This window comes from Protopterus annectens, chromosome 3.part0 (assembly GCF_019279795.1).
Source record: "Protopterus annectens isolate FY-2018-M chromosome 3.part0, PAN1.0, whole genome shotgun sequence".
Lineage (NCBI taxonomy): Eukaryota > Metazoa > Chordata > Ceratodontiformes > Protopteridae > Protopterus > Protopterus annectens.
Genome location: NC_056731.1, coordinates 635,519,888 through 635,545,259, shown reverse-complemented (window position 1 = coordinate 635,545,259; position 25,372 = coordinate 635,519,888). Strand labels below are relative to the sequence as shown.

The following is a 25,372-nucleotide window of genomic DNA, read 5'->3' as shown; positions in this document are numbered from 1 at the left end:
ACGGTTTCAGGCCCAACCACAGTACTACTACTGCCCTCCTCAACTTCAACACAGTAAGCCAATACAGGAATGAGGGTAGCCTTGGTTTCTTCACTTTTCCCTTCACCTTTCCAAAGCATTTGACAGTGTCCCACCAAACTTTCCTTTTTGAACTTGTAACTCTAGGTCTCACTTACCCCTTCCTATCCTGGTTTCACAGTTATTTAGGCAATCATCAGCAGGTAACTAAATTGCAACAAAACCTTTCATTATTTCAACCAATCTCTGTTGGTGTTCCCCCAGGGGTCAATATTCAGCCCACTTTCCATTTAATATTTTCATATATAAACTTCATACCATTACAACACTTGCCACTTTCATACGATACACAAACAATTCAATCCTTATCTGTTCTTCCTCATCCATAACAAAATTACAGGAAATCACTTAATCTCTCACAGACACTGGAATATGGCTAAAAAAATTCTAACTTGCTGCTTACTGCAAAAAAACAAAAATGTGTGCTAGTTACTCCAAAATAATACCTTCTCCAGAAGCACACATTTCATATTACTTCAAGAACAGAAAAATAGAAACTATAAGCCAAACTAAACTACTCAAGTCATTAATAGATGACCACCTCAAATCTGATCACCACATACTTCATTCCATCAAGAAAACACACCAAAACTAGTCTCCAGTCTTCCTCTACAGGCTAAACACTACCCGGAAGATCAAGGATTACCTTAGAGAAAGAAGGCATGTTGCTGCTATTATATATCCTTCCTCTATTCTTACACATATCAACACTATATATAAAACTAAACTAGACTCCTGCTATGACAAAACAGCTAAATTTGCAACCAATCAGCCTTATAAAAACACACCACTGTCTTGCATTAAAATAGTCACATTGGCTTGAGCTCCCATACCAGGAGGCATATTCACAACTAATCATTGCCAGCAACTTACTGTAATCTCCAAATATCCAGCCATTACAAAATACTCCTCTGTACTATTTACCCACTAGAGACCTTCATTTTGGCAATAAACACTTAGTATGCATCAGTAAGACATTCAACACTGCTGGATAGTCTCTCTACTTGCCCCATTATGTGTCTAAACTTTGGAATGAAGTCCCCACACAGAACAGACAGAAAACTTGCAGTTTCAAAACTTTGTTTAAACAGTACCCATGCCAAAGATGGTGCTCACTTAGGTAGCTTTACTCAGATTAATTACTTTTTTCCAACTCTTACAGCCATTTTTCTTCCCAATCTTTTGTACCATACTGCTCCTCCTCATACTGCACTAATTTCCAACATTTACTCTTACTCCTTCTCACACCTCACCACTAACTACAATTCCTCCTCTGTTTATTTATCTTCCTGCTCATTTCCATAATTTCTCATTTCATACCTCTCATCAATTTTTAGGCTACATTACTACTTGTCTGTAAGTTATTACTAACATCAAAAGCAGTCCAGTTTGATCTTTTCCATATAGCCATCATGCAGTTATTGAATTATTTTTCATCAATAATCAGCAGATTTATGTTAATTTGCCATTTTTGTCTTAAAATGCTATACTCGTGTAAGAAATATTTAAAAATTATGTAAATAAGCTCATGTACAGATGTTTTTATCCTGCACTTATCAATGTACATCATGTGCAACTTAAACGGGCCTCCGCAGAAAATGGGTTTTACCCAGCTGAACTTTTCACGGTCAAACACAAACAAATATTATAATAAAGATGTTTACAAAGGTAAAGCCTACTACAACAAATGATTCCCATATGCACCAAATTTACAAGTGTGAACACAGGAACATTTCGTTGTTGTTGTTGTGTCTTTCGGCTTTTCCCAGTTAGGGGTCGCCACAGCGGAACTCCGGTCTGCTAATGATTGGCAGTAGATTTTTACGTACCGAGTTGCCAGCTCTGACGCACAACCTTCAACAAAGGTACGCCCATAAATCACGAAAATCAAGAGAAGGAGCCAGCACTGGAGTATGCCGACATTGCAGACGTCGACCTTTTTCCGACCATCTGTTTCATTTAAAAAATAAGAAGTTATGTACTCACCATAACGTTCCATCTGAGTAGGTATCTTCATTTGTCTGCAACCTTTGGGATACGGATCCAAGCCGGCAACTTCTACCACAGCACAGATCCGAGCTCCTAGCTCCTCCCTTTACCCATAATCCCCTGCCAACCCTGACTGACCTCAGATCAAGTTTGCCCGATATAACCATTGTTACTGTGCCCCGGAAGGGGCTTATCTAAGACAGATCCTATAGGTCAGGGGGAAGGAGGGGGGATGGTTGCAGACAAATGAAGATACCTACTCAGATGGAACGTTATGGTGAGTACATAACTTCTTAATCTGAAGTAGGAACTTCATTTGTCAGCAACCTTTGGGACAGAGTCCCCAGCTACCTGAATCCTGGGTGGCCTTTATGGAAGAATATTCCGGAGCACTGCAGAGCCAAAGGACGCCCTACCTCTGGAGACAACATCCAGTTTGTAATGGCTGATAAAGGTATGAGATGAGGCCCAAGTGGCTGCGGAACAAATATCATCTAAGGGAACCCTAGATTTAAAAGCACAAGTAGCGGCGGCCTAGTAAAATGAGCTCAGACTCCCTGAGGTGCAGGCCTTCCCGAACTCTGATACGCCAAGAGGATACAACTAGCTATCCATCGTGACAGTGTAACTTTAGAAATTGACTTGCCTAAACTTGTTTTGGCAAAGGAGACAAACAACTGGTCAGATTGCCTATGACCAGCAGTTCGATGAATATAAAAGCATAATTGTCTGTGCACATCCAGGGAATGCAGTTTGTACTCTCCTTTGTTCTGGTAATTGGGAAAGAACACGGGAAGATTAATAGATTGATTAATATTAGCTTCCGAAGATACCTTAGGCAAAAAGGACGGATTGATCCCGAGGTAAACTCTATCCTGATGGAAGGCTAAGTACGGCGGTTTAACACACAGAGCCTGCAGCTCAGAGACCCTTTTAGCTGAATGGCCACCAAGAAGGCCGTCTTCCAAGAGAGGTATTTAAGATTAACCGTAGCCGCTGGCTCGAAAGGGGGGCTTGTCAAGGCCTGAAGAACCAAAGAAATCCCATGGGGGTACTACCTCCCTGACCGGGGGTCTGAGAAGGAAGGTACCCTTGAGGAAAGCTTTACAAAGCTTGGAAGTAAATAGAGGGCCCGGATTCATGCCCTACATGATAATGCGAAATCGCTGCTAGTTGTACCTTGACTGTAGAGCAGCTAGCCCCCTGATGAAAAAGGGTAGTTAGAAAATCCAAAACCGACGTAAGAGGTGCCGTGAAAGGATCAAAGTGATGGTGCTCTGCCCAAATGGAGAAACGTTTCCACTTACTTCGATAGACCTTTCTGGTGGAAGGTTTATGTGCTGCTACTAGGATGACTGACTGGTGAGGAGATTCCGGGAGTCCTTATCAGGAGTGGAACTGGAGCAACCAAGCAGTCAGCTTGAGGTTGACCAGGTTGGGGGACGGAAGAACCAGAGGGTGAGAAATGAGATCTGGAAGGGGATCCAAAATCCATGGTGGATCAATCAGATGAGACCACAGGTATGGGAACCACGTTTGACGAGGCCAGAATGGGGCAATGAGGATCATTTTGCTCCCCAGCCGACTGGCTTTCTGTAAGAGTTTTAGCATCATGGGCAATGGAGGGTAAGCATAAAGGAGACCGGGAGGCCAAACATGCACTAGAGAGTCTCTCAGGGACTCCCCCTGAGGGGGGATTAGAGCAAAATAACTGTTGCATTTAGTATTTGAAGGAGAGGCAAAGAGATCGCAACAGGGCTGCCCCCATTGGGCAAATATTTGTTTCGCTACTAGAGGATTGAGAGACCATTCGTACAGGGTCAGAATCGAACGACTGAGCCTGTCTGCTAGGATATTGGACTGTACCGGAATGTGCGTTGCAATGAGAAAGCGGTTGGTGGATATCGCCCATTCCCACACTCTCATGGCCTCGCGACAAAGAGGCTAAGACCTGGTTCCCCCCTGTTTTTTGATGTACCAGACAACAGACATGTTGTCCGTTTGTACTGCAATCGTCCCAATCGAAGAAGGCTGTGAAGTGCCTGCAACGTCAAAAGCACCGCCCTCATCTCTAGGACATTGATATGGGAGGAGGCCTCTGTGTCGTTCCACGTGCCTTGGACCGTTCTGCCTGAACAGTGCCCCCCCACCACCACCCCAGGCGAGAGGCGTCTGTGGTCACTGTGGCGACGGGGGAAGGCATCGAGAATGGTCGTCCCATGTGGAGACTCGGGGATTGGAGCCACCACATGAGCGACCCTCTGCAAGCCCTGCTTAGGGGAATAGGATGGGACAGGGGATTGCGAGACAGGGACCATTGTACCTGGAGGGTCCACAGCAGGACCCTCATATTTAGACGGGCTAGGGGCAGCAGAGGAATAGCTGCCGCCATGGACCCTAGAGCCCTCAGGATCAATTCCGCCGGTGGAGCAGGAAGTTGGAGAATGGCCTGAACATGCAACCTCAGGTTCTGAAGCCGATCGGGAGTCAGGAAGGCAAGCATTATTCTGGAATCCAATCTCGCACCTATGAAATCTATTACCTGTGCAGGGACCAGAGAGGATTTGGCCATGTTGATGGTCAACCCTAGACGTGGAGCAAGGTTGAGGAAATAATCCCTGCCTGAACAGAGCAGATGCCTTGTCGGGGTGATGAGGAGCCAGTCGTCGAGGTACGGAAAGACCCGAATTCCCTGAAGCCTCAGGTGGGCCGCTATAACCGCCAAGACTTTGGTGAACACCCTGGGGGCTGAGGTGAGACCGAAGGGAAGGGCCCTGAACTGAAAGTGACGGGCTCCCAGCCAGAAGCGGAGGAACCTCCTGGAGCGTCTGTCCACCAGAATGTGGTAGTACGCATCCTTGAGGTCTATCGAGCACATCCAGCCGTTCTCCCGTAATAGGGGGAGAATAGATTGTAGAGTGACCATTCGGAACTTTTCTTTGGGTACTGCCAGGCTCAGGAGAGAAAGATAGAGAATGGATCTCAAGTCCCCCGTCTTTTTTGGCACCAGAAAGAACCTGGAGTAAAACCCTGATCCAAACTGATCTGGGGGGACAGGTTGGATGGCTCCTTTTTGCAAAAGCTGCTGAATTTCTGTAGCAGCCGCCTCCCTTTGATTGGGTGGTACGTCGGGGAGGCTTCTGGTTTTGGGGGTTACAATAAAAGGAATTAGGTAGCCTCTGGATATGATACGAAGCACCCAGCGATCTGTTGTTATGGACTCCCACATTGCTAGGTGCTTCGAAAGACACCCCCCCCCGACTGCCTCCAGAGTGGAGCAGCCGGGCAACCCCTCAGGGGTTCTGCGTGGGCATCTCAGAAAAAGGTTCTGTGGACCCAAAATTTCTGGGACCCCCTCTGCCTCTTGGGCGGCGTCCTCCCTGTCCTCCTCTACCATGAGAGGACTGGTTGTCCGAAGCAGACTGGGACTGATGCGATTTTCGGAACCACATCTTCTTCTGACCCATTTGGTTCTTGGAAAAGGACCTCTGGGGAGCAGAGAAGCAGACTCTGATGGCAGACGTCTTCCCGTCTTTCTCGCTCTGGACTAAAGTGTTGCGAACGGTTTTGCAAAACAGTGCAGAACCATCAAAAGGGGCATTCGCGAATGACGCCTTAAAGGGTACCGAGAAGTCACAATGTCGGAGCCAGGCTTGGCGCCCGATTACCAGGCTGGCTCCCCCAGCTCTAGCGGCTCCTTCAGTGGCGTGAGACAAGAGCCGCATAGAGGTGATGGAAACTGAACGTAGAGTAGACATTCGGGAGAAGTACAGCTGCTTATCTCCCTCCGACATGGACTCTGGGGGAGGGGGGGGGGGGTGCAGCGTATTCTTTTATTAGATCTCGCTGCATCCGGATGACGTGTGCCATATAGTTCAGCGCCCTCATGGAGAAGGTTGCTGAACTAAAGACCCGCTTCCCAAGGCGGTCCATCGCTCGAGACTCCTTACTCAGCGGATGGAACGCAGAGCTCTCCTGAGCCAACTCTCTTGGTGGCCGCCGCCACCAACATGGCATCCACGGGGGGACCTCTGCTCCAGTGGGTTCTTTCAGCAGGGGGACTCGGGATTCTATCCGGGCGCTTGGGGACTGGCTCTACAAGTGTCTGGCTCCTTCCAAGCCCTGGTGGAAATAAGGTCCACCAGGGGGTCGGGGGGAGGGGACACCCAAGAGGTAGATGGCCCTGCTTCGAACGCCTCTAGGAATACGGACTCATCGGAGGAAGCCTTGGGGGCTGACCACCCTCCCCTAATCTGAGCATTTCCATGATGTCTCCAAAGGAGACATCCTCAGGGGGTGACCTTGGGGAGCCTTCCCCTTCATCTAAGTCCGTATCTTCCGTAAGGGACTCTGGGGAGTCCACGTGCGGTTTGTCTGTTCTTGCTTTCAAAAGCACCTTGGGCAGAAGGGGCAGAGGTGGGAATGCATAAACTGTCCATGCTGTCCAACTGAATGAAAGGGCATCCACTTTCCAGGCCTTTGGATGAAAGGTCCTTGAACAAAACTTTTTCAGTTGATTGTTCCTGTGGGAGGCAAAAAGATCTATGTCTGGCCTCCCCCACGCTTGGATTATCTCTGCAAACACCTGAGGATGTAACTTCCATTCGTGTGGATCTGTCATATTTCTGCTTAGAGTGTCTGCCAGTGTGTTTTCCAGTCCTGGCAAGTACTGTGCTTGAAGTTCGATTTGTCTTTCCAGAGCCAAGTTCCAAAGAGTCATGGCTAGTCTGCACAAGGGGTATGAATGTGTTCCTCCTTGTTTGTTTATGTACCACATTACTGTGGTGTTGTCCGTTCTTATCAGTAATTGTTCTGGATGCAGGAAGTCCTTGAAAGCTGTAATTGCATTTATTACTGCTAGCATTTCTTTTGATTGATGTGAAGGTGCTTTTCCTTTTGGGACCATCTGCCCTGAATGCACCTGTCCTTCATGTGAGCACCCCAGGCGTAATCTGAGGCGTCTGTGGTTATGACTTGTTTTGCTTGAGGCTTGCAGAATGGAAGGCCTGTGTTTACTTGACATGCTTGGGCCCACCATAGAAATTCCTTTTGCAAACATGGAATTATTGGTATAATTGCTTCAAACTGTGACTGTGTTGAGACCATAGATTTTTAGGTACCATTGAAGTTTCCTCATATGCAGCTTTGCACATGGGATTAGAAGAATGCAAGATGCCATGAATCCCAGAGCCTGCAGGATTTTCCTTGCAGTAAGCCTGGTACTTTTGCTAGTGTTTCGAAGTACTGAGATAGTTGCCCTTGTTTTTCTGGCGTAAGATATGCCATCTGGGTGTTTGTGTCAAAGTTGGCACCCAGGAAGGTTATTTTCTGAGATGGTGTTAGCCTTGATTTCTCCTTGTTGATGGTATATCCCAGAGAAAGCAGTAACCGTGTCACATATGCCAGATGTTCCAGTAGTATCGTTTGCTGTCCGCTTGGATCAGGCAGTCGTCCAGATAAGGGTAAATTTGTATCCCTTGAAGTCTGCAGTAGGCAATCACTGATGCCAGACACTTTGTGAATACTCTGGGCAGTAGATAAGCCAAAGGGCAATGCAGAGAATTGATAGTGGATTGAACCTGCAAGAAATCTGAGGTATCTTCTGCAGCTTTGTCTGATTGGGACATGCAGGTATGCCTCCTTGAGGTCCAATGTTACCAGCCAAAACTCCTTGCCCAGCATGGGAAGAAGTTGCTGTAATGTGAGCATCTTGAATTTTGGTACGAGTAGGAATGTGTTTAGGATGGATAAGTCCAAAATGGGTCTCCAGTCGGTTCCTTTTCTTGGTACCAGAAAAAGCCTTGAATAAAAACATTGACCTTGTTGGTGTGTAGGTACCTGTTCTATAGCTCTCATGTTTAGGAGCTTTGAAATTTGCAGTTGTGCCTCTGCCCTTTGATTTTGTGGCAGGTTTGGCATGCCTCTCATTTTTGGAAGAGTGTGAAATTGAAATTTGTAGCCTCTGTTTATAATGTCCAGTATCCATTTGTCTGTTGTGACAATATGCCAATTGCTTGCAAATAATGCTAGTTTCCCTCCCAAAGGTGCTGCCAGCTGAGACTTGCTTGGCATGGAAATGAAGGAGTCATTGGGTTTGCTTCCTGTATTGTTGTGCACTGTCTTCACCACCTCTTGGTGCTGGAGATTGCCATTGTCTGCCTCTAAATGATCCTTGTGATTGCCCTCTGCCCCTTGTGCGTCTGTATCTACCTCTTTGGGGCTTGTCAGTGGCTGGAAAGGACCAGTTTTTTGAAGGCCAATTTCTGCTAAAACGTGGTGGTTGGACCTGTAAGAAAGCCTTGACAGTTTGCATAGATTTGGCTTTTTCTTCCATTTTCCGTAGCATCTCCTCAGCATTAGTACCAAATAGTACATCCTTTAGTAAAGGAGCATCAAGAAGTTTAGCTTTGACATGATCAGGTAAATTTTGTTCCCTAAGCCAGGCATGTCTGCGAATGACTGATCCTGTAGCAGCCGCTCTACTGGAAGCCTCTAGGGCATCATAACCACATTGTAAGGTGCGTTTACCCACTTGCTCCGCACTATGCATCATATCCTGTAACTCTTTTAAATCTGGTTGTTCAGGTTGAGACATTTTGTTCCTTAATTGTGATAACAGGTACTGTTGATATTTAATCATATGAAACTGACAGTTTAAGGCCCTCATGGCTAGGGTGGCGAGGTATATACCTTTTACCCCACCTTTCTAGAGATCTGGATTCCCTTTCTGCAGGAGTGGATTCTTGGCAGTGGAGGCCTTTAATCCCTTGGGGCCTTGTGAAATGGTTTCAGGGTCAGCATTATGGCCTTTGTAGAGAAACTGGTGAGAGCTGGGTACTCTAATACCTATCAGGTTTTACTGGTGCAGGAGGCAGAGAATCAGGGTTAAGGCAAGCCTCCAAATAGACATCGTCCAGTACATCCAAAACAGGGGGTATAGCCAGAGGTCTGTGCTGAGGTAACCAAAGAAATTCCCTAAGTCTTTTCTTGGAATCTGAAAAGTCTTGGCCTTCCCAATGGAAGTGTTCCCTCAAAGTGTGCAAGGTTTCCCCAAAAGAAAAATCCTCAGGAGGGGATACAGAAGGAATGGACTGTTCTGCATCCGAATCCTCAAAAGAGGAGTAAGAGTGTTCCGCTGCATCAGAATGTTCTGATAAAATGGATCCCTGATCAGAAGAGGGAGATTCTTCCTCCACTCTGGGTCTCTTGTCAGGAGGGGGCTCAGAACCTCTGATAAGAGTAATTAAATCCTCAGCCATTTTAAGCATCTGTTTCTTAGGCATGGGTCCAGGAGATGGGCCCTGTGCAACAGGCCTCGTGGGATGCCTGGCTGCTTTGGATTTAGTAAAAGCCTTTATTGAAAAAGAAGATGAAGGCCTAAATACACCATGGGTGGAGGTGGACCTGTCCACATTAGTAGGCTCGACATTAGCAGGGGCTTCGGTTGTAATCTGGGAAAGGGCCGAGGACCCAGCGGTCTCGGGTACAGAGGACACCGCCAAAGGAGTGTCGTCGGTAGTCAGGGACTGCAAAGGCGTCTTGCTGAGAACCGGACCACGTGTAGCCTGTTTTGGCGTGGTGTCGGCGGGGACCGCGGGTCTCGCGTGTCGGTCCTTTTCCTTGCGTTTTTTGGACAAAACGGTAGTCGGAGTGTCCGACGACATTTTATAATCAAAAGCTTTACCAAAGTACTGTTGGGCAAACTCCGCCCGACGCTTGATAGTGCGTTTATTGAAGGTAGCGCAAAAGCGACAGCCCGAGATATCGTGGTCTGGGCCCAAACAAGGTATGCAAAGGGAATGGAAATCCTTATGCGGTATTTGCTTCCCACAAGAAATACAATTATTAACTTTTTCTGACATCGGTCTGAGGCAAGAAAAGTTTCAACAGGGTACTTAGCTTTAAAGAAGACTTCGGTTCCAATTTTTTCGTAATTCAGGAGCTGGCCGACCGGCACTTGCGAACTGCTTCTGCTTCGGGCACCGCGCGGCAAAAAAGACTGAAGAACATGGCGTCGGCTGTATCTTATATACTCTGGCCTTCCTGACGTCAGAAGAGTAAGCGACGACAACCGACGCCGGACCAAGACTTTGGAATTCGGCCGACCGAGGGACCGCCTGACGGCTGAAAACCCATCTGTGATTACTGCAGCTGTATGCACGATGAACATCTGGAGCAACCAAGCAGTCAGCTTGAGGTTGACCAGGTTAGGGGACGGAAGACCCAGAGGGTGAGCAATGAGATCCGGAAGGGGATCCAAAATCCATGGTGGATGAATCAGATGAGACCACAGGTATGGGAACCACGTTTGACGAGGCCAGAATGGGGCAATGAGGATCATTTTGCTCCCCAGCCGACTGGCTTTCTGTAAAAGTTTTAGCATCATGGGCAATGGAGGGTAAGCGTAAAGGAGACCGGGAGGCCAAACATGTACTAGAGAGTCTCTCGGGGACTCCCCCTGAGGGGGGATTAGAGCGAAATAACTGTTGCATTTGGTATTTGAAGGAGAGGCAAAGAGATCGCAACAGGGTTGCCCCCATTGGGCAAATATTTGTTTCGCTACTAGAGGATTGAGAGACCATTCATACGGGGTCAGAATCGAACGACTGAGCCTGTCTGCTAGGATATTGGACTGTACCGGAATGTGCGTTGCAATGAGAAAGCGGTTGGTGGATATCGCCCATTCTCACACTCTCATGGCCTCGCGACAAAGAGGCTAAGACCTGGTTCCCCCCTGTTTGTTGATGTACCAGACAACAGACATGTTGTCCGTTTGTACTGCAATCGTCCCAATCGAAGAAGGCTGTGAAGTGCCTGCAACGTCAAAAGCACCGCCCTCATCTCTAGGACATTGATATGCAAGGAGGTCTCTGTGTCGTTCCACATGCCTTGGACCGTTCTGCCTGAATAGTGCCCCCCCCCACCCCAGGCGAGAGGCGTCCGTGGTCACTGTGGTGACGGGGGAAGGCATCGAGAATGGTCGTCCCGTGTGGAGACTCGGAGATTGGAGCCACCACATGAGAGACCCTCTGCAAGCCCTGCTTAGGGGAATAGGATGGGACAGGGGGTTGCGAGACGGGGACCATTGTACCTGGAGGGTCCACAGCAGGACCCTCATATTTAGACAGGCTAGGGGCAGCAGAGAAATAGCTGCCGCCATGGACCCTAGAGCCCTCAGGATCAATTCCGCCGGTGGAGCAGGAAGTCGGAGAATGGCCTGGACATGCAACCTCAGGTTCTGAAGCCGATCGGGAGTCAGGAAGGCAAGCATTATTCTGGAATCCAATCTCGCCCCTATGAAATCTATTACCTGTGAAGGGACCAGAGAGGATTTGGCCATGTTGATGGTCAACCCTAGACGTGGAGCAAGGTTGAGGAAATAATCCCTGCCTGAACAGAGCAGATGCCTTCGATGAGGAGCCAGTCGTCAAGGTACGGAAAGGCCTGAATTCCCTGAAGCCTCAGCTGGGCCGCTATAACCGCCAAGACTTTGGTGAACAGCCTGGGGGCTGAGGTGAGACCGAAGGGAAGGGCCCTGAACTGAAAGTGACTGGCTCCCAGCCAGAAGCGGAGGAACCTCCTGGACCGTCTGTCCACCAGAATGTGGTAGTACGCATCCTTGAGGTCTATCGAGCACATCCAGTCGTTCTCCCGTAATAGGGGGAGAACAGATTGTAGAGTGACCATTCGGAACTTTTCTTTGGGTACTGCCAGGCTCAGGAGAGAAAGATAGAGAATGGATCTCAAGTCCCCCGTCTTTTTTGGCACCAGAAAGAACCTGGAGTAAAACCCCGATCCAAACTGATCTGGGGGGGGGACGGGCTGGATGGCTCTTTTGCAAAAGCTGCTGAATTTCTGTAGCAGCCGCCTCCCTTTGATTGGGTGGTACGTCGGGGAGGCTTCTGGTTTTGGGGGTTACAATAAAAGGAATTAGGTAGCCTCTGGATATGATACGAAGCACCCAGCGATCTGTTGTTATGGACTCCCACATTGCTAGGTGCTTCGAAAGACGCCCCCCGACTGCCTCCAGAGTGGAGCAGCCGGGCAACCCCTCAGGGGTTCTGCGTGGGCCTCTCAGAGAAAGGTTCTCTGGACCCAAAATTTCTGGGACCCCCCCTCTGCCTCTTGGGCGGCGTCCTCCCTGTCCTCCTCTACCACGAGAGGACTGGTTGTCCGGAGCAGACTGGGACTGATGCGATTTTCGGAACCACATCTTCTTCTGACCCTTTTGGTTCTTGGAAAAGGACCTCTGGGGAGCAGAGAAGCAGACTCCAATGGCAGACAACGTCTTCCCGTCTTTCTCGCTCTGGACTAAAGTGTCGAACGGTTTTGCAAAACAGTGCAGAACCATCAAAAGGGGCATTCGCGAATGACGCCTTAAAGGGTTCCGAGAAGTCACAATGTCGGAGCCAGGCTTGGCGCCCGATTACCAGGCCGGCTCCCCCAGCTCTAGCGGCTCCTTCAGTGGCGTGAGATAAGAGCCGCATAGAGGTGTTGGAAACTGAACGTAGAGTAGACATTCGGGAGGAGTACAGCTGCTTGTCCCCTTCCGACATGGACTCTGGGAGGGGTGCAGCGTATTCTTTTATTAGATCTCGCTGCATCCGGATGACGTGTGCCATATAGTTCAGCGCCCTCATGGAGAAGGTTGCTGAACTAAAGACCCGCTTCCCAAGGCGGTCCATCGCTCGAGACTCCTTACTCAGCGGGTGGACCGCAGAGCTCTCCTGAGCCAACTCTCTCTTGGTGGCCGCCGCCACCAACATGGCATCCACAGGGGTACCTCTGCTCCAGTGGGTTCTTTCAGCAGGGGGACTCAGGATTCTATCCGGGCGCTTGGGGACTGGCTCTACAAGTGTCCGGCTCCTTCCAAGCCCTGGTGGAAATAACGTCCACCAGGGGGGAGGGGACACCCAAGAGGTAGATGGCCCTGCTTCGAACGCCTCTAGGAATACGGACTCATCGGAGGAAGCCTTGGGGGCAGACCACCCTCCCCTAATCTGACATTTCCATGATGTCTCCAAAGGAGACATCCTCAGGGGGTGACCTTGGGGAGCCTTCCCCTTCATCTAAGTCAGTATCTTCCGTAAGGGACTCGGGGGAGTCCACGTGCCTCCTCTTACACTTGGCTTTGTGAGGGACCTCCTCGGGGGGGCTGTCCGAGGAAGACTCACCAGCAATATCACGTTCCAAAGGAACACCCAGAGACGCTAAAGCAGGCTGCCCCGAAGGCCGGGTGATGGGAGCCCGGACCAGCTGAGAGGGAGTGCAGGGGGAGCCGAAGCCAGGACCGGAGGTCCGGATGCACTCAACAGTGCCCTCTCCACCACCGCGAAAGCAGAGGGGGAGCCACTCTCGATAGGCTCAGAGAGTCGACTCCCATTCGGATCCGAAGCGGGGACCGGATCTGGGGCAGAGACCCTCGGATCCGAAGGACCCATGTGTTCCGACCGGGACGGAGCCGAAGTCACACAAAGTCCCTCAGATCCGAAACTCAACCCACGCCTCCGAGAGGTCAGATCCGACAAGCTCGAGAGACCAGTCGGAGCCGAAGTAACCAGTACTATCGGCTCCGACCCACACCCGGATCAGACACGGCTCTGCTCCGAATGCTCCGAACCCGGGAAGCAGGATGGAGAAGGAGCGATTGGGGCAAAAAATGGGGGGGGGGGGGCAAGAGCACTCCCATCTGCAGCTGGGCCTGGATGAACCTCCTCATCATCCAGTCCATGTCTGCATCTGACATACTGAAGGTGGACCTCGAGGAGGCCACCGAGGCAGACCTGGAGTGCCGCCTCGATGACCTCGATGGGGACAGGGTCACCTCCTCCTCGGGTCCCGGTGAGAAGCAAGGGGATTGGATCCAAGGAGGAGGCGAACCAGATGCCCTGCAGGGAGAAGCCCGTTTGGCAGGCGGGGCCAAGGAGGAGCCCTCGGCCCGCCGCTTAAGGTGCTTCTCCCTCCGCTTCTCTTTCCTGGCCTCCCTCTCCTCCGGAGCCGCAACGGGAGGTTGAGTCCCGGCCGGAGGGAGGGGGGCAGGAGTGGCCGCTACAGAGGACTGGGTAGTGGTCACAGAAGTACCGGAGGCCGGAGCCGGGTCTGGGGGGTAAAAGGCCCGCCAGAGTCAGGTTCGACCTCCGGTCCTCAAGTGCCCTGGGGTTGAACGCAGCGCAAATCACGCAACCCGAGGAGAGGTGTTCAACCCCCAAGGCACCGGGTGTGGCCATCAGCTGGTAAAAGCTTGTGACCACACTCGGTGCATTTCGAAAAAATGGCTTTAGGGGCCTCCGACATCACTAAAAGGAAACACACCCGCTAGGCCCCTACACAGACACACTACACAGACACACTACACAGACACACTACACAGACACACTACACAGACACACTACACAGACACACTACACAGACACACTACACAGACACACTACACAGACACACTACACAGACACACACACCGCGTCCAGCGAGGGCAGGGAGGAGAAATAAAAAGTAAAAGTTAAGCTAATTTAAGCTAAACAGAGTGAAATTAACGCTAAGGGAAACCTAAACACACAAAGACACTCGCTCAAAAAGATAAGAAAAAAATGAAAACTTTTTCTCACAAAATCTGACCAAGAGCTCTGGAATCTAGCTGTTGCTTGAAGAGCGGCAAACTAGATCTAAGGTCAGTCAGGGTTGGCAGGGGATTATGGGTAAAGGAAGGAGCTAGGAGCTCGGATCTATGCTGTGGTAGAAGTCGCCAGATCGGATCCGTATTCCAAAGGTTGCTGACAAATGAAGTTCCTACTTCAGATTTCTGAGTTTCGCCGAATGTCGCTTCCATCACCAGATTAAAATATAAATGTAAGCAAATGGTGCAATGGGATGTACCTGTGTACCTCTCAGCAGGTTCAACAACCCTGCTATAGGCACAGCAGTCAAAAAGTGGCTTCTGCACAGCAAAAAGGACCAAGCCTTAGGATCACATGGAAAGGGAAGAAAGAGAAGCTAGTGATGCAATAAGAAAACATCTTATTTCTTTACACTCTGCTGTAGTTACCAGCTTAAAACTGTGATTGAAAAAAATCATAGAAACAATACCAAACAAGAAGAATGACTATCTGACAAAATAAAAATAAAGGAAAGCAGCCCGATAACGCTGCATAGTTTGAAAAGATACTTACTGTGGCAAAGCATAATGGGATCAGGGGAGAGTGCAAGAAATGTGTGGTTTTAGATATTTTAGTGGCCCAAGATTCAGAAGACATTTAGATCTTCAATGGGCTGCAGATCCATAGTCTTTAGAGATCTAAAAAATACATAACAAAATTCGATGCAACTCAAAATGGGAAGAACTTTGTCAACTTCTAAAGCACTGTCAGAATCTTCATGAGAGTTGTGGGACATACTGAAACAAGATAAACAATGAAACCAGGGAAAAAATTGCACGGAATCCATGTCTATTTCCTCTAAAATAACCATAAAATTAAAATTGCACTTTCACTTACAGCTCACATCTATAATACCAGACTTGGACTGCAATAGTCCTAGTGTGCATGTATAAGCACCTTTCTGAAACAAATATTTGGCAGCGCGTACATCTCCCAAACTATGCTTTACTAGCAATAGGATGAAACGAGTTTTACTGTTACTATAAAACCAGTCAAGTATTAATGCATGATAGCGGGACATACTAGAAGAACAAGTCAATTATTCTGTATTAAAGGTGGACATAATTCGCCATTTGTGTCATTTGACTTTAAATCTACCAAACAATAATGCAGCACTATCTTATTAAAAAGCCTAGAGTAACTTCACTTTTCTTACCTCTGGACTTCTTACAGCAACAGTTGTGACTAGAGGAGTTAGCAAAGACATAGAGGAAATATTCAGCTCATCCTCTTCATAATACTCTTCGACCTCCTCATCTCCACCTATCACATCACGGGTACTTTCAGCACTACTCCTCTTCAGCTCCTCTTCCACTTTTTCTTCACCATCCATTCCATCAAATAAGTTATCAATGACTGCAGAGCTATTAGCTTCATCTTCGTCATCAACACTCATCTCAACTCCATGCACTTCTTTACTTCTACCTACAGTATTCAAATAAATATTTATAGTGACTTGATACAAAAAAAGTGTTTAGATTGCAAAATTTTTAAAACAAACTACTCCTGAGTAAATTAGTCATAACATTAAAATGTTCAGCTATACAAGAGCAATGCTACAGGAAACCAAGAAAACACCAGGAGTTACCATTGGCCACCGCAGATGACTGAATGACTTAATTTTCAGCAATAGAAAATCTCCAGGTAAGCAAGTACACGGTTTTAAGCAAAAAAAAAAAAAAAAAAAAAAGGAAAACTCTGATACTTATAATTGAGTGTAATTTATGTGCACAGGTGATTACTAGGCTAACAAACACAGGGGACTTTCTCAAGCCTAGCCATGCTTCCCCAAAGGTATCACGCAAGTTTTGATACCCTAGTGCTATTTTAAAGGCTATAGTCAGGCTTGATCAAGTGTGGTCAGGCATTTAAAGGTTGCTGTGTGAGTAATTAGTCATAACATTAAAATGGTACATATATATTTATTCTCTTCTATGTAACCACAGAAAGAGTCAGCTCAGAATAATACCACTACATGCTCTTGAGAAATGCCCATAACAATAAAATAATGTAAATTAAAATACTACAAAGACGCATCAAAAAGTGAAAGTAACCTGTGCAGCAGCTAAAAGTGTTCATATTGATCAATCAGCCACAAGGTCTTTAGTCAACAACATATAGGGTCTTCCTATACCAGCTGATCTGTGATAGCCCCTCACTTCTGATGGGTCCTTTTACACTTGGTATAAATGGATTCAGAATGTCCACCAAACAATTTAATTTTGCTAACTCTTCCTTGTACTCTGTGCTGGCACATGTTGTGATGTCATGTAGCAAGTACACAAGTATCTAGATCAGAAAAATGTAGTTTGCCCACAACCACTACAGAGCCCAATTTTGTTCATATCAAAAATTAACAAAGATTTGACAAATCAACATTGCTAACAAGTAATATACAGACATAAACTTACCCAATACACAGTTAACTTCAACTGTGCCCGAAAGAAGGGCTACCCACATGAATGAAGAGGTGGGAGGATATATCAGATGCATCAAGAAGATTCCAGTTGTAGCCTACCCGATTTAGTATATTATCCATCAGGCATCAAAAATATGGGTGCCTCCTTAAAGGATCCTATGACTAGGTCAAATCTTAAGCAGTAAAAAGAAAAAGGGTGCAAGGGGCCGGAGGACAGACCATGAACCAAGATTCAGAAGTTTGAGCTATGAAGTACCAATATACCAAAGGAAGCCTGATCCATAGAATCTCCATCAAGATAATGCTGGTGCAAGTATACAACGATCAAACCGCGTACTGTGGGCATCTTCAGACACATTCTGGAAGCAGCCACACCTCTAGCAGAGGATACTTACTGCATTTTAAGGTTGGCTTCAGGCCACCAAATGGCAAAAGATAGTGCAATTAGCGATTCACTTATAAATGCCTCATCTGACAAATGCAAGCCTTTCTCTTCATGGAAGGAAGAGGAGGGCAATTGCATAATCTTCAAAAACATACATAGTCATTTTGTGTAAAAAGTGAACTGCTAGAGCACAGAGTGCAAAGGGATCCTTTCTCCCTCATTTCTCTCCATACAAGACAGCAGAAAAATGAAAGGATTGTTTTAAGTTTGGTAAAACATAACTGCCAGGCATCAAGTCTGATCTCCCAGCTGTATTCAGTGAATCATGTCCAGGTCATTCAGTAGATTCTAGTATAAGCATTTGAATTTCTCCCTTACCAGATATAAAAAGCTGGGCTTCCTGGGCACAGGTGGCTACAAATCATATTATCAAAAGACGTATTCAAAAGCAGCCTGAAATAGTTGTACTACTAGAAGAATAGCCATCAGCTTGGGATCCTTGACACCAAGGAAGTTCATGTAATATTTACAAGAGCTGGAAAGACCCTTAGCTCCCCCTTTAAAGTGTTCCTCAAGGTCTACCTGAAAGGATACATTTTTCCTTCTGGGGGATAAGAATATTTCATTACTATTGCTTTCATCAAGTAGAAGTATTTGCACAGGGGATTAAGGCTCTAAGCTGTACTTCCTGTGGAACAGAGTTACATTCACCCAGCCCTCATTTTCCTACCATGTGAACTTAAACAAATAACTTAACCAGACATTTCTCCCAGTTCGCCCCCCTGAAAAAGGACTTTGTCCAGCGGCCCTACCTTGTTAACAAATAGGAATAATTATTTAGTATTATAAACAGTCTGGAAAATAAATATGAGTTGTGTATACAAATCCTCATCCATGGAGACTTGCAATTTAGACAGTCCCTTCTGCAATGAGGGGAAGAACATGCGGGGAGGAAGGGATGAATCTTTTACCTTACATTTGGATACTTTTTTTAGGGACACTGCATTAGCCCAATTCCCCACACACAATTCCCTCCAGCCTATTGTTCTCCAGTGGAGATCACAGTCTGGTTTTAAACAGAAAAATCAATCATTCTGAAAGATTCACTATAGCTGTCTTCAGAGGCGCAAGTGTGCTTTTGCACATGCCCAACTTCCCAAATCAACAGGCACACCACTTGCAGTGTAAGCATGCAAGGCTCTTCATGCTGCTGGTGGTACACCTGTATTCTTGCAGGCGTTATACGTGCCCTCAGTCAAGCTGTCTCGTCGGCTGAGCTGGTAGCAGTTGCTCATTCCCATCCCCCATCTGATCCCTCCAGCTCCTGTGGCACTAGCCAATCAGTTGTCATTTGGGGTGTGGTCAGGAATAAATAATACAACAAACTCTGTAAGGAATGGGGAAAAATATATTCAGTGGGTACTTGCTATAGCTCTGGAAAGTGGATGGTAGCACAGAGACAGACGTCTGACTGACCATGGCATGGGAGACTGGCTCTGGAGAAAGGACATCAGAAAACTAGCTGGATATCCACTGATTTAATTCACACTCATTATGACCGATATTGCAGCACTGATCCTTACAAAAATATCTATCCAAACTGCAAAGAATCTTATGAGAATAAGCTGCAGCAAAAATATGAAAAGTCATATTGCAATTACAGAATATTGGAATATTTCACTGTAGAGAGTTGGTCTCCCAAATTCTCAACTGCCAATAGGCACAGTGATTAAAAAAAAAAACACTACAAATGACCTACTTATTATGGCTGACCTGTTATGGCTGAATCAAAATGGAAAATTCTTGAAAAGTCAGAGACGAACTGTAGAAAACTAACAAATATGAAATGGAGACAAAGCAAGAATACAAAAGAAATAGAAAAGTTTGCAGCCAGAAGCTAGACTACTTTGGTCCATCAGGTGAACATACTATACTTTCGAAGAGAAAGATGCAAACAAAAATTATAGTTATTTGCATACAACAAATACTTGCAGGTCCAGAAAAGAAGTGAAACCAGAGCTGTCACAATCAGTACTGTTACAAGAAACAGACTGAGAACTGTGATAGGCAAGAGCTGCAGACAGATTTCTCTTCAAACTGTAACTAAATCATTATGTGGAGCAGCCATACTGCCACAAAAGGAAACTCAAATGTCTGCAGGAACACCTGTGAAGAAACCACGTACCTGCACAATGCTTGGAAGCTGCCTTAATATTAGACACTGAAAAGGTGCGTTTATTAAATGACTTTGAAATCTTATGCAATGAAAAACCATGACATCCTTAGCATAAAATTAATTTAGAGCAAGTTCAACCTAATGTACAGACAGAGACAGACAGAGAGACAGAGACAGACAGACAGACAGAGACAGAGACAGACAGAGACAGAGACAGACAGAGACAGAGACAGAGACAGACAGAGACAGAGACAGAGACAGAGACAGAGACAGAGACAGAGACAGACAGACAGAGACAGACAGACAGAGACAGACAGACACAGACAGACAGACAGAGACAGACAGACACAGACAGACACAGACAGACACAGACAGACACAGACAGACACAGACAGACACAGACAGACACAGACAGACACAGACAGACACAGACAGACACAGACAGACACAGACACAGACAGACACCAGCCATCACAAAGACAAATGTGTTCTGCGAAACAGATAAGCCGAGATAGATGAAGGCATGTGTTTCACCCTTGATCTTTTAGGTTCTACACGGTCTTAGCTAGGACACTGAACCTAACCCTTAAAAAGAACTTAAGCAAGCTTATGGATGCTGAGAGACAGAGACAGAGACATGCATTTAAAACTAGGGTGTGCTAAACAGCAGAAGTGGTTGAGAGATTTTTTTTTCAGGAGTGGGAGAAGTCATTGCTGAACTGCTTTGTACAAAACTAAAGTTGAGCTTGTGTCAGCAAGGAAAGCAGTGCTTGCTACGCTGCCATGTGCAGAATTAGAAACTGTGGAGCCTTTTTTGCAAACTATCTAGATTTTGGTAGTCTGTACACAAAGAGTGGGACTTGTACAGCTGAAATGGAAGTGTCAACGTTGACTTGGGAAAGCAGCTTCTTTTCCAAAGTGGGTACGAAATCCTTCCTCTGCAAATGGCTTGAAGACTCTAAAGGCATTGTTTATGGAAAGTTGTTTAAATATATACTTCTTGTTAATTACTAAAGAAACCACATCAGATACTCCAGAAGATTCATCTTCTGTTGCAGCTAAAACAAGAGAATCTTTCTGTGGTTCAGCCAGCAGACTGCATCAGAGCTAAGGTCTGCTTGTGCTAGTTATCTATTTTCACAGAAGGATAGTTTTTTTAAAGTTTTATGCACAAGTTTCCCTTTGTTCTAACAAGGCTCAACTTCGAGAGACTGTTTGGTCTTCTCCATAAAGCTAATCATTACCAGTGCTTTACAATTATCACATTTACCAACTATATCCTTCTATCCTTAAAATAACCAGCAACTAAGTGAGAATAATCCTGTACCTTGGGTCTGTGAGGTAAACACCTTAATTATAGCAAGCCCTCCCCCCAACTCCAAACGTCTTTGGCTTAAAAAGCGAGAGAAAAAACACGTCTGAGCATAAGGTAGACTACATAGTATGATGAGTCAAAACACAGTCTAACTGGAATAATCTAAGGATTTAATTTTCACTTTAAATTTGACATCTTTAGAGCATTTTCATTTTAGTGAGTGAGCGAGCGGGAGAAACAGAGAGAGTGAGTGAGAGAGTCAGAAAGAGTGAGAGTGAGAGTCAGCGTGAAATAGAGTCAGAATGAGTGAGTGAATGAAAAAGAGTCAGCATGAGAGAGAGTGAGCGCAAGATTGAGTCAGAGAGAGAGTGAAAGAGTCAGAGAGAGTGAGAGCATGAGTGAGAGAGACAGAGTGAGTCAGAAAGAGTGAGTGAATGACAGTGAGAGTGAATGACAGTGAGAGAAGTCAGCGTGACAGTGAGTCAGAGTGAGTGAGAGAGAGAGACAGTGAGCGAGAGCGAGTGAGAGAGCGAGTGAAAGAGCGAGAGAGCGAGCGAGCTTTAGGGATTGATTTCCACATAATTACCGGGACCTTTATGAATGTCTGAAGAGCATTACCATTTGTAGCATAGGAAGTAGGAGCAGGTCTTTTTGCTCAAACACCATTATGCTGTGCTTTTCTTTGCATTTAGTTTGAGACCATTTTTAGTACACCTGGTAACGTGCATACTCCAGCCATTACTGGTGCCGTTTAGCATCACTGAATAAGTGTATAATCATGTCTGGCTTGCATTCATCAGCAAACTTGGTCAACCGCACTTTTGGGATACTGGATTGGACCTATCCCTGTAGTACCCCACTACACAGAATTTTACATTAACAGTATATCCATGTGGATAAAAAGGGTTCATAACTTGACAAAGTTAAAAATCCATTTTCAGGTCAGGAAAAGACAAATCCAGTGAATCCTACCTTCAAGTTCCAAGGTACTGTAGGAAACAACAAAAACAGCCAAAGAATTAATCTGCCCAAAACAAGTTCCTCTATGGAAGGTATGAGATTGAAAAGCAGTTAGCACCCTCTTCTCAGAGGAAGGAGGACACCAGCAGTAAAGAATCAAAGGAAGCTTTACTGAAGCAAACGAACAAGTGATCTTCGATTATATTAAGCCTAATTTTTAAACATCAGCAAAGGGGAATGTCAAAAGCCTTGGCTAAATTAACATAAAGCAGCATGCATATTGCAACAACTGCCCACAGCCTCTGCAACCTGTTCAAAGACACTTACTAGGTTCAACAGGTAAAGGCTTGCTCTTAAAGCCAAGCTGCTATGTTTGCATAAATAAGTTCTATTCCACGTCTTTACATTTAAAGTAGGTAAGGCTGATGAGCCTGGAACTGTGTGCTCCTGTAGAACGACTGCCTTTGTATAAGGGGGATCACACTGATTTTCTCCATGCATAATGCATGAACCCGGTGGATAAAGAGACTGGACAGTAAGTAGAGGATCAGATTGCACACACACTGCACTGATGAGCCTTTGTCATCTCATCCCATGCAAGTATTAGTTTTAGCCTTTGATAGGGTTGTATGACTTATTGCAGATGATTTCAGAAGCAGATAAATTTTCAGAATTGTGGGGGGTAACGCTGTGGTTAGGTGGAGTAAAGTTAATACATTAACATTCAAATTTATAGCTAACTATATTTTTTTGAGATCAGAAAGTGTGATATCAGGTGCATTGTTGGATATTATCCCTTAATTTGCTGAAATAACTGAAGATTTGTAGCTTCTTTTCACATCTATAGCAACTTTAAACTAGTACTCCACTTTACATTTTCTAATTGTGTTCCTATGATACTTGCTGGCATGTTTCATTGTGGTCCTAAGGTAAGGGAGATTGAGAATTCTAACAACTATTCATTATTTCCCTTCTTTTATTAAACTGTATGAATGTGGGAATTCCACAAGAGCGGTTTATTCTTGAATCTTCCATTATACTTACGGCATATGGGTACAAGGACTTTTCTATGCAGCTGTTTAGGTGCTGGTAAAAGTCAAATGTGAGTGCAGCAGCCCTCTCACTTTGATAATTTATGGCAGATTGTTGGGAATTAGACATAGGTCTTCTACAGGATGAGGTTGGTTTGCCCTGGAGAAGTCCCTAAAGATGGTGTCATTTGGTGGTGGGGTGTTACTACTAGGCCTAACAGAAAACATGGGTGATTTAGTCAGATTTACAGATATAAAAAATGTGGGATGGGGCAGAGGTGAGAGCCAAGTTGGTAAGGACCAAGTCAAGGATATTAGAGTACCTAAGTCAGTAGTTTTAATATTTGTTCAAGTACACTCATATCAATAAAGTCTAGGAAATGGAGCATATCCATTTTAAGAAAGTGCAGTTGTGTATATTTACCATAAATGTAAATGTCAAGAGTGTCTTCACTGTTGCAGTCACCACATTTGGATTATCTGCCTGCAGGTAGCCCTCAGCCGGCCTGAATACCAGTCTCTTCAGATTTCTGCGTCGGATGCTGTCGCTTCTTCCATGACGTCAGGTCATCAGGGGTAGAAAACATGCAGACGACACTATTACATCAGTGTATCTTGCCCCAGATGTCAGGTGCCCCCACAATAGGAAGCAATTATATGGTATGGAACACCCCCAGAAAAAAGCAAATACACAAGATAAAATATATATACCAAACATGAAGGAAAGATAGAGCCAAGTGAAGTCAGGGGGCTGGAGAGAGGGTAACCAGGACTGCAACAGGGAATACACTAACATCTACATTTATGGCAAGTGTACACAACTGTACTATGTTCTTCGTGCTGCACTGTTGCATTTGGGTTGACTCCCAAAGCTAAGTAAGGGTTGGCGGTAGTTAAAGAGCATTAGGGCTACCAATCAGGCTCTGTAAGACTGCTGTGGCAAATCCAGCTCTGGATTTAGAAAAGATAGGCAGGTGATAATGCTTGGTGAAAGTATGTACAGAGCTCAAGGTAGCAGCTTCCAGGATGTCACTGGTAGTGACTCCTCTGAGAAATGTCGTAGAGGTAGATGCAGCCCTGGTGGAATGGGATCTCATCCCCTGTGGGGTGAGTTTTCCATGGTGCTTGTAGCAGAAATGAATGCAATGGGCTATCCATTTGGAAATGGTTTGCTTTGAAATGGCCTTCCCCTCTGCCCCTGCAGCAAAGCTAACTAGCAGCTGGTCAGATTTTCTGAGAGGCTTAGTCCTGTCCAAAAAGAATCTAAGCTGTCTGTGCATGTCCAGAGAATGCAGTATCCTTTCCCCTTTATTTTCAGGATAAGGGAAAAAGTAGGCAAAATAATGGACTGGTTTAGAGCCACACTAGACACCACCTCGGGTATAAAGGATAGATTGGTCCTGAGGGAAACCCTGTCCGCATGGAAGATAATGAAGGGTTCCACTGCCATGAGGGCCTGCAGTTCAGACACTCTTCTAGCTGAAGTGATGGCTAGAAGTAAGGTTGTTTTCCAAGAAAGAATTTTCAACTCTGCTGTAGCAGCTGGTTCAAAAAGGGGGGAGTGTGAGTTTTTCCAATACAAAGTTAAGGTCCCAGGCTGGAGTGGGAGCTCTCCTGGGGGGTCTTAAATTTTTGGCCCCTCTACAGAACTGTTTTAGCAAGGGATGAGAGAAGAGGGGTGGCTCAGTATTACAATGTGCTGAAATGGCAGAGGCATGAATCTTAATTGACGGGGAAAGGTAGGCCCTTGTGGAGCATTTCCGTCAATTAATCTAGAATATGAGGTAAGCTGGGCACCGTTGTGCCCATCCACTGAGCCTGGCTCCAGGAACAGCATCTTTTCCACTTTTCTGAATAGGATTTTCTAGTACTAGGCCTCCTTGCCTCAAGAATGACATCCAGCACCTGCTTACTGAGGGTTGATAGAGGTGAGCTCAGGGAATTAGCCAGGCTGCAAGGTTCAGGGTTTGAAGCAGAGGGTGCATAATCTGGCCCGGCTGCTGGGACAGCAGGGAAGGGGTCCGAGGCAGGTGTTATGGTTGTAGCCCTGACAGACTGTGCAAAAGGGGGTACCAGTGCTGGCGTGGCCAGTCTGGTGCAATCAGTATTGTCCTTGGCCTGTCCTGTTTGATCTTTAGTAGAACCTTCGAGAGGAGAGGCAGAGAGGGAAGGCATAAACTGAGAGACTTTCTCAAGTAAAGGACAGGGCATCCACTTTCCAAGCTTGACTGTGGGGAGTTCTGGTGCAGAATTTGTTCAATTGGTAGTTCTGAGGGGAGGCAAACAGGCCTACCTCTGGAGTCCCCCATTTGTTCCTCAAGAGCTTTAATATTTTCGGTTCCAGTTTCCATTCATGTGGGTCCATG

The 25,372-nt window shown here is 46.1% G+C and overlaps 1 protein-coding gene across 1 annotated transcript in view; it reads right to left on the bottom strand.

The window, feature by feature from the left end:
* The window catches only part of LOC122796501 (anillin-like), a gene marked incomplete at its 5' end in the record, with an annotated part of 1,089,678 nt that overhangs the window by 734,102 nt on the left and 330,204 nt on the right, over nucleotides 1-25,372 (bottom strand). Inside the window, 1 exon segment of the mRNA XM_044065033.1 lies at nucleotides 15,877-16,145. Coding sequence (XP_043920968.1) covers nucleotides 15,877-16,145 — 269 coding nt within the window.